Here is a 17,589-nt window from a genome sequence, read left to right as displayed (position 1 = left end):
GCTTGAGCACCACACAGAAAATACTGGATCCAATTCTGTTTGGAGCAGTCAGCATGAAATGTAATGAAATTCAAAAGACAGGATACACATGCTCCAGAGGGAAGTCATTAATACCCATGAATAATGATAAAGCAAAATACCATCTGCCAGGATAATGTGGCAAATCTTTTTAAAATTCCAATTAGCCTTTAAACCAGAAACAGGGAGCAAATATGCTCCCCCTGCCATGTGAAACCATGTGTCCTTGATATCTCCATCGCTTTATATGTAGACCAAAATGTGGATGATGGAAACATTACCCATGTAGGAATAGATTTTGGAGGATGCATTCATTATTCTTTAGGACATGGGTGCTATTTATGTAGCTGGGTGGAACAGAACATTATAATCTGCTAATTAAGGCCACGTATATATTTTCACATATATTTAATTGTAAGGGTGAAAAAATTGTCTGTTATAAACACAGTATATTAATTTTGCTGTAACAACGTGGTTGGGTTTAATCCTTATATGTATTTGGAGTCAGAGATAATGAAGCATTTCTATCACCATTATCCTGGGGGAAATTGCCTAGTTTATGATGGATTCAGATATTCTAAGTCATTTTCCTGAGCTGCATTTTATGAAGCATATGAGAGTCATAATATTCATTATTAGATCTGTTGTAGTGTAGCCTAAAAAGAAGTTGTTCTTATTATAAACGTGTAAAATACTTCTACAGTATTACAGTACTAGTCTACAGTATTTACAGTACTAGTCCATCACTTGTCTTTTGAAATATCTCAAGAAGCAAAGCAACCTACTTCTGAACAGTAACATTTTCTCAGTATCTCTTGCTTTCCCATGGTCTGGTGTGGTATAAACAGCACTGGAATTAGTATATTTGGAATTTCTAGCCCTGGTGCTCTCATTACCCAGCTGCACGGTTTTTAGAAGTCCCTTGGTTTCCTCATCTATAAAATGTCTTCCTTGCCTCAAAGTGCTATCTTAAGAATCAAAAGAAGTCAATGTGAAAAGGATCTTTGAAAGAGTTTTAAAACCCTCCAATAGTGGTAACAAGGTGATGGGCATTAAGGAGGGCACGTGACGTAATGAGCACTGGGTGTTATACGCAACTGATGAATCACTGAACACTGCATCTGAAACTAATGATGTACTATATGTGGGCTAACTGAATTTAATTTAAAAAAAAACCCTCCAATAGTGAAAGTTATTTTTATCTCACGAGGAAATCAAGTAGGCCGCATTGTCTGTATTATATTAAGAGGTAGAATTAATCATTAAAAAGGAAAACAGAAAGATCGCTCTGCAGGCTTAGCACCCTGTGTGGATGCTAGATCAGGCAGCTCTTGTTTAATCAGTAGGATTATTGTTCCCTAAGTCCCATGTCCTTCTTGGGGCTGGAACAGAAGCAGAGCCAATACCCAGCCTATAGTTAGCATCTTCCAACTTAACTCCAAGGAGGTGAACTTTGATCTGCAGGCTAATGAATATGGGTAATAAGGAGTTATGTTGGGATAGGGTGTTATATTCCAATTATTAATAATCAATTTCTATCATCCAGAAATTAAAAATAAGTTGAATTGTATAATTTTTGTGGTTTTTTTTAAAGATTTTATTAATTTATTTGACAGAGAGAACAAGAGAGCACAAACAGGGGGAACAGTAGAGGGAGAGGGAGAAGCAGGCTCCCTGCCCAGCAGGGAGCCCGATGCGGGGCTCGATCCCAGGACCCTGGGGTCATGACCTGAGCTGAAAGCAGACGCTTAACCATCTGAGCCACCCAGGCGCCCCTATAATTTTTGTTCTTTAAATCCTAGTCATTTGATTTGACATGCTTCAGAACACAGAAACCAACATCCTCCCAACACTTACCATATCGCAGTGAGTGATGAGAGGCAGAGGAAACCCTAGAAAACTAGGGTTCCTAAAATAATCTGCAAAGCAGGTGATTCAAAATTTTATTGGGACAATCATATGGGAAGACTTGCACTTGATATCAACTTATTTACGCACACCCTTTGGCCTAGCAATTTCATTTCTAGGATTCTGTCCTAACGAAACACTACTATGTGTGCACAAGGATGTGTGTGCAAGGAGCTTCATGAAGTCATTCCAATAGCAAAGCAAGGAAACCATAAATGCACCTAGAGGAACACGATTGCATCGATTCTGGTACATTCACACAATGTGAAACTGTACAGCTCATAAAAAATGAGGGAGGTCTATCTATAGGTACTTCTCAGAGAGATCTCTAAAACATAACATTGAAAGAGAAAAGCAGCATAAACTCTGATAATGATGTGTCAGTATAGGTTCATCAAGTGTAACAAATGTGCCACTCTGGGAGATGCTGATGATGGGGGAGGCAAGGGGTAGAGGGGAAACCCCTATACCTTCCATTCAATTTTGCTGTGAACCTAAAACTGCTCTAGGAAATAAAGTCTATGTTTAAAAAAACGGGGGGAAAAGCACTTTACAAAGCATTATGGAGGTGCCTGGGTGGCTCAGTTGGTTAAGCGTCTGACTCTTGGTTTCAGCTCAGGTCATGATCTGAGGGTCATGGGATCAAGCCCTGCATCAGGCTCTGCACTCAGCAAGGAATCTGCTGGAGATTCTCTCCCTCTCCATCTGCCTTCGCCCAGCTTGTGCGCACGTGCTCTCTCACGTGCTCTCACTCTAAAATAAAAATAAATAAATAAAATCTTTTTTTAAAAAAGAAGTAAACCCCATTTAGGTAAAATATGAAGCAAAAACAGAGATGTATACATATGTATAGAAACAGATGCACAGATAGGGAACTGGAAAGATAGAAGATGCATTTCTGCCTCTGGGAACCAGCACAGGGACAGGGAAGATGATAGAATGAAAAAAGTCTGTAATCTTTTATATTAAACACATGGACAATGTTTGAATGTTGTAGACAGTAAATGTACTCTTTCTGCAGGGGAGAAAAATACCATGCAATATAATGCTATTAAAACAAACAAACAGTAGGATTGAAGATGAGCCAAGTGCCAGCCATCTTTTTTTTTTTTTTTTTTTAAAGATTTTATTTGTTTATTTGACAGAGAGAGGCAGCGAGAGAGGGAACACAAGCAAGGGGAGTGTGAGAGGGAGAAGCAGGCTTCCCGTGGAGCAGGGAGCCCGATGTGGGGCTCGATCCCAGGACCCTGGAATCATGACCTGAGCTGAAGGCAGACGCTTAACGACTGAGCCACCCAGGCGCCCCCAAGTGCCAGCCATCTTTAAGTCAGATCCTGGGTCTGAAAACTAACTAGCTCAAATAATATTCAAATCTTAAATTTCCTACTGGTCTCATCGAAACCATAATATGGAGTCCTACTGAAATGTTGCTAACAAAGCAAATTGAATGGGATGGCTTTAATTCATGTGATTCGGCTAAAAACAAAAATGCTGGAAGCTTAGCATAACTTTAAATTACATATATATCATTTATTGAAATATAAAGATTTTCATTTACACGTTTTAAAACAAAAACACGAACGGGGCATTTTGTAATACATTTTTTTTTTTATCAGTAGACCCTACCTATTGAGTTACTTCTCACACATTCGCCACACCACTATTTTGGAAACACGTATTTTTCTCTTTATTTTTCTAAAATATAAATTTTGGACATTCAAAAGTGCAACAGTCAATGTGCCTGTGGGGAATATCACAGTCAAAAAAAAATATAAACAAAGGCAGTGATACAGCTTGTCATAAATGTTTTGGCAGTATTCTCCAAGTCTATATAGAAATACATATATACATATTGATGTATAACATCATTTTATCTCACGTCCCTCTTCACAAAAATAGGACCATTTGTACAGATCGGCAGACCACATTTTAAGGACATCATCGATCATTTTAAAAAGTCACAAATTGTGTTTCTCAGGCCAGCTTTGATTGTCTTCATAAAAACAGAAAGCGGGAAGGATTGGCAAATTTTCATCTGGGGACTTTGCAAGAGGCCAAAAAGGAAACAAATCTGTGATACACTGAAAACACTGTAAAAAAAAAAAAAAAAAAGGCAGTCACACACAAACTCAGGTGGGAGTACTCATTAGGTGGAGTATTCATTAGGACTAGAACCTGCTTGTCTGAGAATTTTCATCCAGCCTCGTGATGTCACACAGAACTCAAAGGAACATCAGAATGCAAAGCACCAACAAAAGAAGGCTGTACAAGAAACAGAATGCTTGAGCTGTGAGTCTAGAAACACAAATGTATTTCAAGTCTAATGGGCTCTACAGAACCTAGTCAGATTTTCCTTTTTTAAAATGGCCAGTCTGGCTCAGTCTTCACACTTAGTATGAAAAAGGTGGAGAAGAAAGTTGGGGCTTGCATTGAGATTGCACCAGTGGGTAGTCAAGTACCTTGTTACTGCTGCTACATCTTCCAAAGCATCACCTGCCAGGAGCACCCACAGTGAGTGCAGTAATCACAGCCTGTGTTTCTTTCACACGGTGTCCACAATTAAGCGGTATTGCAAAGAATGCCAATGAACCTACACCAATCAGTTTGACAGTTTGGATGGATGTGACAATTTGTCCTGCCGTCTCACCCCAAAATTTCAGCAAAACTTAAAAAAAATTTTTTTCACCAAAATATTAACCTGGTTACACAGAGACTTGGGACACTGAATAGTGCCATTTTCATGCATGCCATGGGGGGCCAGTCCAGTTGCCCCATGCAGTGGGAAGTGCTGTCTTAACTTCTAGAAGACCTACCAAACCAAGATTTAGCTCTCTCAGCCTCAGCTAAGACTGGAAAGTTAAACAAAGGGCAGCACTTGCTAGATATAGGGCATTAAATGTCACTGACCCAAAGCCAAGGATTTAAAATAGTAGGCTTCCTGCATGAGTGACTTCTAGCCCAGTTCCAAATTTCAAATGATCTGTTTCCCATGGCAAATTCCTATACCCTAAGCTGGTGTTTCCCAAACCTGGCTAATCGAAATAGCCAGGGAGTTTATAAAAATACAGGATCCTGCCCCTGGCCAGACTCAATAATTCAGAAGCTCTGGGGTGGGGACCTAGAATTTGGTGATCCTGGTTGCAATTACATTTGGGAAGCAAGGATCCAGGCTAACACACATGCAACCCTAAACGATGCCTGTGTGTTCTCACAGTTTCAAACTATTTCTCTGTGGGGGAGGAGATGAAGGAAAGGGGGCCATGGTCAAGGCATCCTTCTGATTCTTCTAGGGTTTGTAAAATTTTAAAAATATAGATGTTGGGATGCACCAGAGTTATCACCGGGCATGAAAATGACCTCTGCAAATTAAGTCTTTTTATTACTGATTGTATTTCCCACGGGGTAATAACATGAGAAGTCATGTTAGGCAAAGGCTTATGCCTTTATATTGAGAACATTTAGGATTTAGGGGTTTTGTTTCTTTCAAATCCCATCACTTCAGAGGGCAATTAACTGTTTTTAGTACAATGGATTAGGGAACCTACTCAGTACACAGTTAAAAACACGGACTTCCTGAAAGACACTACATTTACTTTGTTCTCTATGTTCCACTAAATTTAATCCACTAAAGCTATTACCATATTTTCTAGAGAAACATCGGTTATTTGATATAAATGTCAAAAACTGTCAAACTTGTCTCCTACTTAGTAAGAATTTTTTTTTTTAATTGTGCTTTCTCTGTAGGGAAAACGTGTTACACATTACACATTTAGCATTACTGATAACAGTAGTATTATAAACGTAGATTACAATACGAAAATGAGTTGGTGGGCTTCTAAAGGACCCAAATCTAGTAAACAAGATTGGTTAATTATTATTCTTTATCTCTTTAACACTAAAAAAAAAAAAAAAAAGGTAAAATGCTATAGTACCAGTACCTTTTAAGGTTCAAAAGTGGTTTTGCATGTACTTCACAGAGGAGTTCAACAGCAGCTGATACCAGGTTTCAAGCAGGAAGTACATGGATGGGATGAGTGGTCTCTTCAGAAGTCCAGAGAAGACAGTTAATACAAATCTAAACACATCCTCAGTTAGACCTATTTACATAATTACAATGCTGGGGTTTTCTCACAATCAAAGTTGTGTCTGTTGGAATCTCACCAATGCCTTGGAAACACGGAGTTCACCTTCCAAGGCCTATCACTTCCTTGTCCAAACATCTCCAAACCTCACACGCCGCTGAGATGCCACTGAAGCATTGCCAAGAGGCAAGGCTGACAGGGTTCATTTCGAAATCTCCCATTCATCCATAGTGAGCAGGCTCCCTGAGGCCCTTGGCCGGGAACGTCTCTTTACACCTCATCCGAGTCCTCCTCCCAAACGTTTGCATTGCAATCAAGTGGTTTGCTTAAAGGGATCCAAGGTGGCCCCAGGAGTGGAAGGTGCCCCCCTGAATCTGCCAGTCACAGGAAGCTGTCCTCTACCAGGTCTGAGGAGTCTATGCCAATGTCGTCCATCATGTCGATGTCCTCGATGGTTTCATCCTCTCTCTTGATGAAAGTAGAGCTGCTGGAACCTGTCTCGATAGCGCTCTCTTCTGAGGTCTGCGAGCTGGACGAGGGAGAGGATTGGAAAGGTTAAGCCCACGTGCAGACCCACGAGACTGGATGGGTGGCTAGGGTGGCCCCCCAACCCCAGAAGCAAAGGAGCTCTTCCTGTGAGATCCTTTGGCATTCCACCTCAGGCCACCCGATCTGGCAAGATTCTGCCACCAAGCCAGGCAGCTACTCATCATGCGTCACACCACAGTGGGCCCCATGCAAAACCGAGATCCCCAGGTCATCTCCATGCTTCGGCCTTCCTCCTCTTCCGTCAAATCTTCCAGCAGAGTTGCTAACAAGCTGTGACAATTTCTAGCCTCCCCTCCCCCCCCAACTCAGTCCTGGTGGAAAAGAAAGTAAGCAGTGCCTGATCAGAAGACAATATGAGGGAAGGAAAAGCACAGAGGGATGAAATCAGCTGCAAACTACAGCCGGCCAGTCGCTTGCTGTCCCTGAGACTTCCCGAGTGTCCCAACAGTGTTCTCAGGATCTGAGCCCATGCCTCGGGAATGCCTTCTCCCCCTCTTCTTTACGCCCTCCCCGATCTTCCCCAGCCCCAGTCTGGAAAGCCGGGTGAAGGCTCTTTACCCACCAGAAAAGTGGCTGAAAAGGAGCCGTAAGTCTGGAATCGTCTAGCACTTAGCAGCTGTGGGAGTCACACCAGTCACTTAACCCCCTGAGCTGGTTCGCTGGCCTACGGAATGGGATGACAATAGTGCCTGACGATATTCCTGCTTGTCAGGGTGATTAAATAAGGTAATAACCATAAAGCCCTGAGCACAGTACCTAGAACATACTAAGTCCCAGTAAATATTAGCTATTATTATTGTTATTACTCAAACCCTACCTTAATAGGGCCTGAATAGCAGAGGATATCAGGAAATAGTTGTTAATTTTCTTACATGTGATCATGCTGTTATGATTTTATAGGAGAGTATCCTTATTGTTTTTTCTTAAAGATTTTAGTTATTTATTTGACAGAGAGAGTGCGAGTATGTGCGAGCGTGGGGGTGGGTGGGGCAGAGGCAGAGGTAGAAGCAGGCTTCCCGCTGAGCAGGGAGCCCGATGTGGGGCTCGATCCCAGGGTCCTGGGATCATGACCTGAGCCGAAGGCAGACGCTTAACCAACCGAGCCACCCAGGCGCCTTGAGAGTATCCTTATTCTTAGGAGATATTTGCTGGACTTTCAAATGTTTTAGCAAGAAAAGAAAAAGGATGCGTGTATATGAGTCTGGTACATATATATTCCATATTATGTTATTAATTACATAGTACATATTATTATATATTACATATATACATAAAATAGGGGTAACTGTAACATCATATAGTTAGAGAAACCAAATGTGGCAAAATGTTAACAACTACTAAAGCTAAGTAGTAGATGTAGTCTCTCAATTTTTCTGGACATTTAAAATGTCTCATGAAGATTTTTAGAAAAATAATTTTCCCTAGTCTCTAGCCTGTCATGATTCCCTATCTTCCTGTCTCTGAACTCCTACTGCCTTATCATTCTCCTGCCTTGGATTGCAACATGTCTGGATCTGTCATTTCGCTCCCAGCAGGTCAGGTGCTGACAGGCCGGCCAGTCTGCTCTCCCTGCGAGGCCGCAGCGGCATGCTGGAGATGTGCTGTGTAGGCCGCACTACGGGCTGGCCAGCCAGAGGACCGAGGCTCACACACGCCCAGCAGGGGCTCTCAACCCAGCTCTTTTCTCCCCTGAGGACCGGGCTTGACTCCTCTGCCTTGCTCCCCTCCTCTCCAGGTCAGTTCCGTTTCCAAGCAGAGAACTGAGCCTGGCAGGTAGGGGCCTGTGGGAAACAGTCTGCTGCCATCCGCCCCAAGGCCCTTGTGGCCCGGAGAGCTCTTAGAACCTACAGGGTCACCAAACTGAGGTTTCCCTTCACAACCCCACAGATTGGGCCCTTCCCTAGGACTGAGCTTTTGTCTCCATTCTGAATCTGTACTCCACCCTACCCCCAAGTTACACCCTGGTCCGGGAGCCTCACTGTGAACCCCAGTCCACTGGGCTGGTTTTGATAATCACATCGTCCTGACAACCCTTCTCCCTGGCAGACCAGACAGATCTGCTTCCTGGGGCCCTGGCCAGTAGCTGGAGGCCTAAGTCAACCCTCAGATATGGACCCCAAGCCAATTAGGACCTGCATTTATGAGACTTCTTTGGACACTGTGATTTGGACTAATGGCCCCTCGCTGGGGGCCAGTTCTACAGTGGAGTCCTACAGAGGAGTCACCCCTTGCACTGACCCTCCTGGGCTTGGCAGGCTCCTCTCTGCCAATCCATCTCACAGAGAAAAGGCAGGGGTGTGGCCATGCAGGAAGCTAACTTCAGGGAGACTCAGTCCCAGATCATCCTTGATGCTTGCCAGGCTTCGTGGCGGTCCCAGAGCTCATGACTGGGCTTACTTCTGATTCCCTTCTTGTGGCCCAGTGCCTGGCTCCTAATAGTACTGACCCAGCACCCCCCAAACCCTCTACAGCAAGCAAGACCCGGTTTTTCTCATGCCCACTCGCCTCCCAAGCCCAAGGAGAGGACTTCACAGGACCACTATGCCTTCCTAGACCCAGAGCATCCCAACTCTGGCATCCCCACCCCCATGATGGACAGAATCGTATAACGCACCCCCCACACCAAATGCACATGTTGAAGCCCTAATCCCCATTGTGATTATATTTGGAGATAGGGCCTTTTAGGAGGTAATTAAGGTTAAATGAAGTCATTAAAATGGGGCCCTCACCCAATAGGACTGGGGTCCTTGTAGAGGAAGAGACACCCACAATACGCACACAGAAAAAGACCACGTGAGGACACATTAAGAAGACGGCCACCTGCAAGCCAAGGAGAGAGCCTCAGGAAAAACCAAACTTGCAAACACCTTGATCTTGGACTTCCAGCCTTCAGAACTGCGAGAAAACAGATTTCTATTGTCTAAGACCCCAAATCTATGATAGTGTGTAACAGCAGCCTAAGCTGACCAAGACACTCCCCATGCTCAGCCCACCTGTCAGAGCCACAGTCTCAACTGACCTGGGGGTAGTCATTTGGTACATACTTCGTACAATTCGAAAATCAAACGTTATCACCCTTGCAGAAGTTCTAATTATCTAAGACGACAACTATCTATCAGCTAGAATTATTCTCTCCATGTAATAGATGTCAAATTCTGCGGTGCAGCCTCGTGTACCCCCAGAAAAGTTCTGGGCACTTTGCTTATGTTATTTATCAATACAACTTTCTAACTTAACTTAGAAGCAAAACCTTTTTATAACTGAAATATTATTCAGAGTCCCCGACATACAAAATAACCAAAAAGGACGGCAGATCTGAGGTCAAGTGCTACCACAGATACCCAAAGCTCAGAGAAACACTTTGCTAAAAGAATATAAACACAGTTTTGAAATTGTCATGAGCAAAGGTAAGTCAGGGCACTCTGCCCAACCTCCCCTAGTCTCATAACACATTCCAAAAACAAAAACCACAACTATACTTTTTAAATTACCTGGTTCATACCAACAGCAAGGGATGTCAAAATCACAAGGCTCCAAACTAATAAGGCCATGTGCTTCTGCCTAAATAACTGTATGTAGCTAACCAAATGACTGAGGAAGAAGGGATAAGAGTATCCTGAATGAAGAGGGAAAAAAAAGAAAAACTCATATGCAACTTGGACCTGGAACCAAGGACCACTATTATCACTTTCTCCTGCCTCTATTCAAGGGCTATGCAAAGACAGTGGGGTACTGGGACGCGGTCCCCTCTTCGGGACTGTGAAAACTAATGACTGTAGTCCTAGCTGGGTGTTAGCATCGCATTGGTAATAAATTAATGGATCCAGGTGATGATCACTAATGGCTGTTAATGTCACAGAAGGGGAGACAACTGGACAGTATGTAGCTCCCAATGGACATACACAGCACCGGCTTTGAAGCATGCTTGCCAAAAATCTAACCTGAGCCAGATTAAGGCTCCAGACTACCAGTTTACAGCAAAAACAGGAGAGAAAGCACATGGCAAGACACACTACAGGATGCAATCAGCAACATTCTGAATGTGGGAACATTACAGGCAAATAACTCCGGCTTCTTCACAGTTACTATGCAAGGGGGTAAGAAGGGGCAGGACAAACGTATAGAGACATAGCAACTAAATGCCACGTGTGACTCTTACTTGGTTCTCAATTAGAACAAAACAAATGCAAAACCGTATTTATGAGAGAGTCAGGGAAATCTGAACACTGAATATCTGATGCTCTTAACGATTTCTTGTCATTTGGTGGGGGAGGGCAAGACAATGGTACTGTAGTTTTTTTTTTTTTTATTAACTTAATAACCCCAGCTATTCTTTTTAAATACAGCCTTTATCTTTTAGAGGCACCATAATGGAATATTTATGGATAAATGATATGATGTCTAGGATTTGTTTCAAAACAGTCCAAAGAGAGTAGTAGCCGAGTAGATATGGCTCTTCATGCAGTCTGGCCACAAGTTCATAAATGCTCAAGTCTGGTGACAGAGGAACCGACAGTTCACTATTCGACTTGAATCGGGCAGGTTAGAAATCTTCCATTATACAAAGTTAAAAAGAAGGAACAAAATCAGCCAGGAGGCACCTGGGCTCCGTTCCCAGAGATTCTAACTTGTTGGTCTGGGGAAGCGTGTAGATCAGTTTTCAAGTCTCCCCAGGTGATCCAAACTTGCAGCTGGGGTTAAGATCCCCTGATAGTCAATATCAAACAGCCCAGTCCAGCCTCTCTCTCAACTCTCCCCCTAGTCCCAGGACCCATGCAGAAAACAGCAAGAGAGGCTTATAGTATCTCCAGAATCAGGGCTGCAGTGACTGATCAAACCACCTGGGGACTCTGGTCAAAGGCTCTCCACCTGGGAAGCATGTCCCTGCCTGCTCTACACCTCCCCCAACCCCACAGGGCCCGCATTAGGATGGTCTGGGAAGCGTTTACAAAACGGAGCAGACCCCTCGGGGACTCGGGGACTCTGCAGCCAGCTGCCGTGGAACGGACGCAGCACCGGGCGAGCCTCACCCTCAGGTGCGCCGGGGAGCGGAGAAGGGGGGCCCTGCCGGAAGCCCTATACCTGTGTCTGTTCCTCTTGCCCAGGTCTTCCTCCTCAGGGACAGGGTCGATGTCGGGCAGGGGGATGATGTAGCCGCTGTCCGCGCTCAGCCTCTGCTCGTCCAGGCTGCCCTCCCAGTCCTTCAGCTTGTCTTCCTCGTTTTTGTAGGTGACGCCAATGTAGGCGTTGTCCGAGTCCACGCGCATGCGCGCCACGGCGGGGTGGTCGCTCTTCAGGAAGTCCAGGTGAATCTTTTCATAACTCTGCAGACATTCATTTCACACGGTTAGGCAAGTGTCACGGCCCGAACTGCAAAAAGGACTCTCAGAACTTACTCTCGTTTAACCATCTGTGTCTCCAAACTCCCTCCCAGATACGGGATTTAGACAACTGAAGGAGAGTCAGAGGTCAACCGTCCCCAGAGGCGTGGGACATGAAGACAGCGCCACCAATGACAGAGATCTCCCGCCATCCTGCCAGTGAGATCTCTCATTCACCTTAAGATCACAATGATCTTCTGAGTCTCTGAGTTACTAGCTAGAGCTGTGCCCGCCCCCCCCCCCAACACACACACCCACTCCCTTCTCTGGGACTAGCATAGACCCTTCTGGTCCCCGTTACATAATCTCTCCAGGGCTTGGATGGGTCCCAATAAGAGGTGACAAGGACTTCCACTGGGAGCACCATCCCTGAAACCTTCCCGATCCCTAAATGTTGGAGAAATCTAACTCAAAACTTACAGACCTTTGATCTAGAAAAACCCCATTTTCAACAATACTTCCAGTCTCTTCCCACCAAAACGTCTGACTTAACGCAGCCAGAACTCCTCTGACTGACCTACCATAATTTCCTTCTGCCTCCTCATTGCTTCACTTCGAGGAGTTGTAATGGGCAGTAAAATAATCAACAGACAAAAGTATTTAACTCCCAGTTCAGCACGCAACCTCCTAATGCTGCTCCTCTTTGAGAAGAAGTAACAACTATGAAGACTCTACGTGACGACTACTATGAATCTCAGAAATGGAGTTTATTATACAACTGTGTCTGGGGTTCCTTCACAGCATCTCAGCAGAAAGTTGCTTCATTCATTAACGTATCCTGCTTGGTTCCATGAAATTACATTTGTTCCTTTGAACAATGCTTCCTATCCCACAAAAAAAACAGCTGGAGCCACAGATAACAGCTGAGGTTGTTCCTTCCAGTCAGCTGGTAAAAGCCAATTTCACATGGATTTAAGTGCATGCAAATGAGGCTGTGGATGCCCCGAGACTTCTAACTGCACAGTAGCTTCAGATACTCAAATATCTGGAGAATAAAGTGCTTACAGGTGTTGCACACTTAAGATGAAAGGGGAGCCCTGTGGAAAGGGGAGGGTTTTCAGACATCACTGCTACCAGGGGTCTGGGGAGCACTCCAGGAAACCCAGGCCACTGGATCAGGCAATCTTTTTCCTCCTCTGAAAATGTTACTTTAAAACAGTGTTGAACGGTGCTGCTCGCTCGCAGAGCTACCAGCTATTGACGTCTTCCCTTTGCCCATTCCTTTCCACCCATCTTTAAGGGGCCCAGACAAACCTTCTTATACTGTCCAGGCAGCAGATGCTCCACAATCTCACTCAGGTGGTAGAAGGAGGGTCTCTTCTCCGGCTCGCTGTGCCAGCACTTCACCATGATCTCGTAGCTGCGGGAGCACAGAACTCAGAGTGGGCACAGGGAGGGGTGTCAGGGCACCCCCCACAACCCACAGACCCACTGGGCATGAACACAAGGCCCACAAGATGGGGAGGGGGCTCACACTTCACTGGTGGCGTGGTCAGGCTTGGCCATCCGGTACCCACTCTTGATCTTATTGTAGAAAGTAGAATCCACCATCATGCCGGGGTAGGGTGTGCCGCCTGAAACCCAAGGGAAATAACCAGGATTAGCCAGCCGGTGGGACATGGCTGAAACTATCAGGGTGACACAGAACCTAGAGAAAACACCTGGGGATCCCCACTTGAAGTTCTGGTTCTTTCAAGGAAATTAAGTGTTATTATCTCCTTGACTTCACGGTTTGCTTCCCCAAATCTTGCATGTAACCAGGAATTCCCCTCAAATTTTAAATGTAACCAGGACTTGGGGCGCCTGGGTGGCTCAGTCGTTGAGCATCTGCCTTCGGCTTGGGTCATGGTCCCAGGGTCCTGGGATCGAGCCCCGCGTCGGGCTCCCTGCTCCGCGGGAAGCCTGCTTCTCCCTCTCCCACTCCCCCTGCTTGTGTTCCCTCTTTCGCTGTGTCTCTCTCTGTCAAATAAATAAATAAATAACTCTTTAAAATAAATAAATAAATAAATGTAACCAGGACTTAATGTTGGTCAAGTTCAGACACCTGAGGCAAAATTCTACATCTTTAGAAAAAGCACAAACGAGTTTTTCAATGTTTCTGACTATTGGATCTACATACATAAAGCAAAATAGAAAAGCAAGAGAAATTCTGAACCACTGAAGGCAAAAAAATCATTTTCACCACAAATGTTCAAATAACGAGAGCAAAAGTCAAAGGTGCAGCTTGAAATACCTAGATAATTCTCCGCTTTTAATAGACCATGAGACTCAGTCAAGCCACACACTGGGATGATCCACAGTGACATCCAAGCAGGGAGAACTGGGATCAAAAAAGGAGACGAGGCAGGGAAGAAACCCTTTCCTACAGAATTCAGGACACATTTCAGTGTGTATGGCCAAGGCCAGATCAAGCTTGGTTTCCTCTCTAAAGCCATCCACGACGACCACAGGGCTCCCTTCCTCTTTCTCTTCCATGACAATTTTAAATCAGCAGCACACCGTTTATCGCTACATGGAGGTCTTACCTCTCCAGACGAACTAAGGTCAGGGCCGTAAATCACTCCTCCATCGGGGCCCTCACCTGGCAGCACGGGGTACCTGGGGACTGACTCCCTGAATGACCAGGAGGTTCCTCTCCTCCTCCAGGGCCATGAGCGCGAAGGCGAGTTACGCCCGTTCGCCCGCCATACTACTTTTCACCTGAGCGGCGATCACCATGAAGCGACGGAGAGGAGACTCTCCACCCGTGAACCTACTTAACTCAAAGTCCCCGGCGAGAAAGCAGCTGCGGAGTGGGTGTCCTCAAGAACACTTGCAGTGGGAGGAAGTCACCCAAGCACAGCCCAAAGGAGCGGGGGGCACAGGCCAGAGGTGAGAGCGCAGCCCCGCAAGCCTCCCGGCTCAGTGCGCATGGGCGTCACACCAGACACCGCAAGTGCACAACTCGTGATTTAAATCCGCTGCCCCACTCTTGACTCACGGCAGGTATCTTAGCATCGTCTACACCCCGGAGCTTGGAAAACAGTGCTTCCCTTCCAGCGTTGTTGCAAAACAACCCAAATGAGCAGAGATGTCAGGTCCGTACCCAGGGAAAAGATCTCCCAGAGCAGAATGCCGTAGGACCAGACGTCACTGAGCGTGGTGTAGAGGTTGTCGAAGATGCTCTCAGGGGCCATCCACTTCACGGGGAGAAAGGTCTGCACGGAGACACGGAGGAAATTAAACCCAGCATACCCACTGATGACCTACAGCAGCAGAAATAACAGGGGTTCTCTGTGGACTAATAATAACTGGCACTAATAACCTTGCCCACAAAATCTTTGTGTTTTTTTGTCCAGCGCTACACTCCCCACACTCAGAAGAGTGCCTGGCACCTAGTGGGTGCTCAATAAATATCTGATGAAGGACGGATGGTCGATGTTGCCTCTCGTGTCCTCCCGAGGAATAACATCCAAAAATATTTAAGCCTGAATGTTTACCCAAAGAGTGAGAGTCCTGAATGGGCCTGTCTCCTATTTGCAGGTGTTCCTAGGAACAAAATTAAAAAAAGATCCAGTGATCTGAGAATCAATTACATTTTTGAACTTTAAGAAATTGTCACTTCATAATCTGGAAGCCTCTTCTGTGAGGCTGGTGCCGGCTGCGGGGCAAACACTAAGCTGAGGCCGCCTCATAAAGGGACCACGTCAGCATCCTTCGGCCCTCTGCGATGGCGGGCAAGATCACTGATTCATCGGCTTCTTGAGCAGGCAAGAGAGCGACTCCACCAACGTCCACTGATCTGTTCGGGGTGCCTAAAGCTCCAGGTCACGGCCACGCGGTACACGAACCACATGGACCCCGGACACAGAGCAGTGGCCTTCTGTGGGTGGACGCAGCGGCCCCGAGCTGTCTCACAACCGGTGCAGTGGCGTGATTTGGAATTGTACCGACAGGTGGCAAATGTATACCGAGCTACCACATCTGTTCAGAGGTGGAAGGGGTGGGGAGGATGGTCCGAGGGTTCATTTAGAATGACAGTCTTTCAGGAGATTGGGCCTCTGAGATCTATTCACTCAAATGGTCTTAATGTTTTAGGGGTCATAGATTCCATCTGCAAATTTGGTAGAAGTCAGAGATGCTCTCTCTGGAAATGAATGCATGTACAGAGGCACAGACGAGTAACAGCGAACACTTGCTCAGTGCTCGTATGTACAGGCATGGGTCTAGGCATTTAACGTTAAAGTCACCGAATCAACCACAACAACCCAGGAGATAGGTACTGTTATCAGGTCACTGCTACTGATAGGGAAAACCAAGCTACAGAATGGTCAGGTAACTCGCCCCAAATCTCCACGCTAGTACGTGCTGGAGCCAGTACTCACGCCCAGGCAGCCTGGCTACAGAGCTCGTGCTTTTCCTACTGATTCCCTGGAGCCCATTCCTGAATTTAAAATGGACTCCACGTTAAAAATATGGACCCTGAGTGGCCAGAAGCAACACCTAGCTTTAGAGATTGAGTGAGGAAAGGTGAGCATGTCAAGTGAGCGGAGAGACCACATACACTGCCTTTGGACACGTAGTTTGAATCATGCATGATGTCTCTGGCCAGGCCAAAGTCACAGATCTTCACGATTTTCCCCTGCGCCAGGAGGACGTTTCGAGCAGCCAGGTCCCGGTGGACACACTGCATGGAAAGGGAAGAAACAACAGTTGGTCCATCTGCCACTAGACAACGTCACCCCTGCAAGACTGGCCACCTCCCGGTGGTGCTGGGAGCTGCCTGGCACGCCTTGGGGAGGCTGTCCCGGCACAGAGAGCTCGCCTCCTCCAGGCTCTCCTCCCAACCACCCCCCAGAAGGAGAAAGCTCTAGAGCAGAGTAGATACCTGATGATATCAGACTCCCCACTACGCTTCAGGGGAAAAGGAAGAGAGAAGCAGCCATTGCTACCGGCCTCTTCGAGCGAGACCTTCCACGCTCACCTCACTCAGACCTGTGGCCTGGATCCACAGAGAAGTCTATTCCATGAACACACTTACATTTTTTGAAGCCAAAAATTCCATTCCTCGAGCAACTTGATAGGTAAAGCTCAACAAGTCCAACAAAGTAAGGCCTTCTGAGTTATCATCCGAAAGGAGGTTTTTGACTTCTGAGTCTGCAGAAAAGGAATGAAGTGTGTTGGCCCTAGAGGATGGCGTGAAGCATCCCCCACCGGGACGCTCCCCTGGGGTGGCCACTTGTCAGGCTGCGCAGCCTTGTCCAAAGAACGGATCTAAAATTACGTTCCTATAGCATTTCCAGACCTCACGGGTGGGTATGTAAGCCATGCAGAGGTTCTACCATTAAAAAGAAATCTATCTGCAGAAATAGCTCTCTGGTTTATAAACATATATATATATATATATATATCCATAAGGACCAGTCTAGTGGGTTCTCACACATATCTTGTTTGCCTCCCAAATTTCTTTTTTCAGCCTTAGTTAGCAAGTTACCTAGGCCACCTCTAACACACACACACACACACACACACGTACGCACGCACACACACACACAAAATCTTCCATAATGAATATACATAAGGGCCCTTTGAAAAACCAGCTTCTAGGAATTCCGCTCCCCCCTTTTTTTTTCTCTTTTTAAAGCCACCTTCATAGTGTTTGGCTCATTTCC

The 17,589-nt window shown here is 45.7% G+C and overlaps 1 protein-coding gene across 4 annotated transcripts in view; it reads right to left on the bottom strand.

Moving 5' to 3' along the window:
• Window positions 1–3,431: 3,431 nt before the first annotated feature.
• PDGFRA (platelet derived growth factor receptor alpha) overlaps window positions 3,432–17,589 on the bottom strand; it is a 43,324-nt gene continuing 29,166 nt past the window's right edge. For 3 of the 4 annotated variants that reach the window (XM_036119689.2, XM_036119687.2, XM_036119690.2), the window contains 7 exons: window positions 16,959–17,074; window positions 16,482–16,604; window positions 15,024–15,135; window positions 13,413–13,512; window positions 13,193–13,298; window positions 11,640–11,881; window positions 3,432–6,537 (listed from right to left, as the gene is read on the bottom strand). In XM_036119689.2, coding sequence (XP_035975582.1) covers window positions 6,390–6,537; window positions 11,640–11,881; window positions 13,193–13,298; window positions 13,413–13,512; window positions 15,024–15,135; window positions 16,482–16,604; window positions 16,959–17,074 — 947 coding nt within the window. In that variant the 3' untranslated portion in view covers window positions 3,432–6,389. The remainder of the gene's footprint in view (window positions 6,538–11,639; window positions 11,882–13,192; window positions 13,299–13,412; window positions 13,513–15,023; window positions 15,136–16,481; window positions 16,605–16,958; window positions 17,075–17,589) is intronic. The other variant, XR_013446351.1, reaches the window with a different exon arrangement.

The sequence above is a fragment of the Halichoerus grypus genome, chromosome 3 (genome assembly GCF_964656455.1).
Source record: "Halichoerus grypus chromosome 3, mHalGry1.hap1.1, whole genome shotgun sequence".
Taxonomy (NCBI): Eukaryota; Metazoa; Chordata; class Mammalia; order Carnivora; family Phocidae; genus Halichoerus; species Halichoerus grypus.
This window is presented reverse-complemented; position numbering and strand designations above follow the sequence as displayed.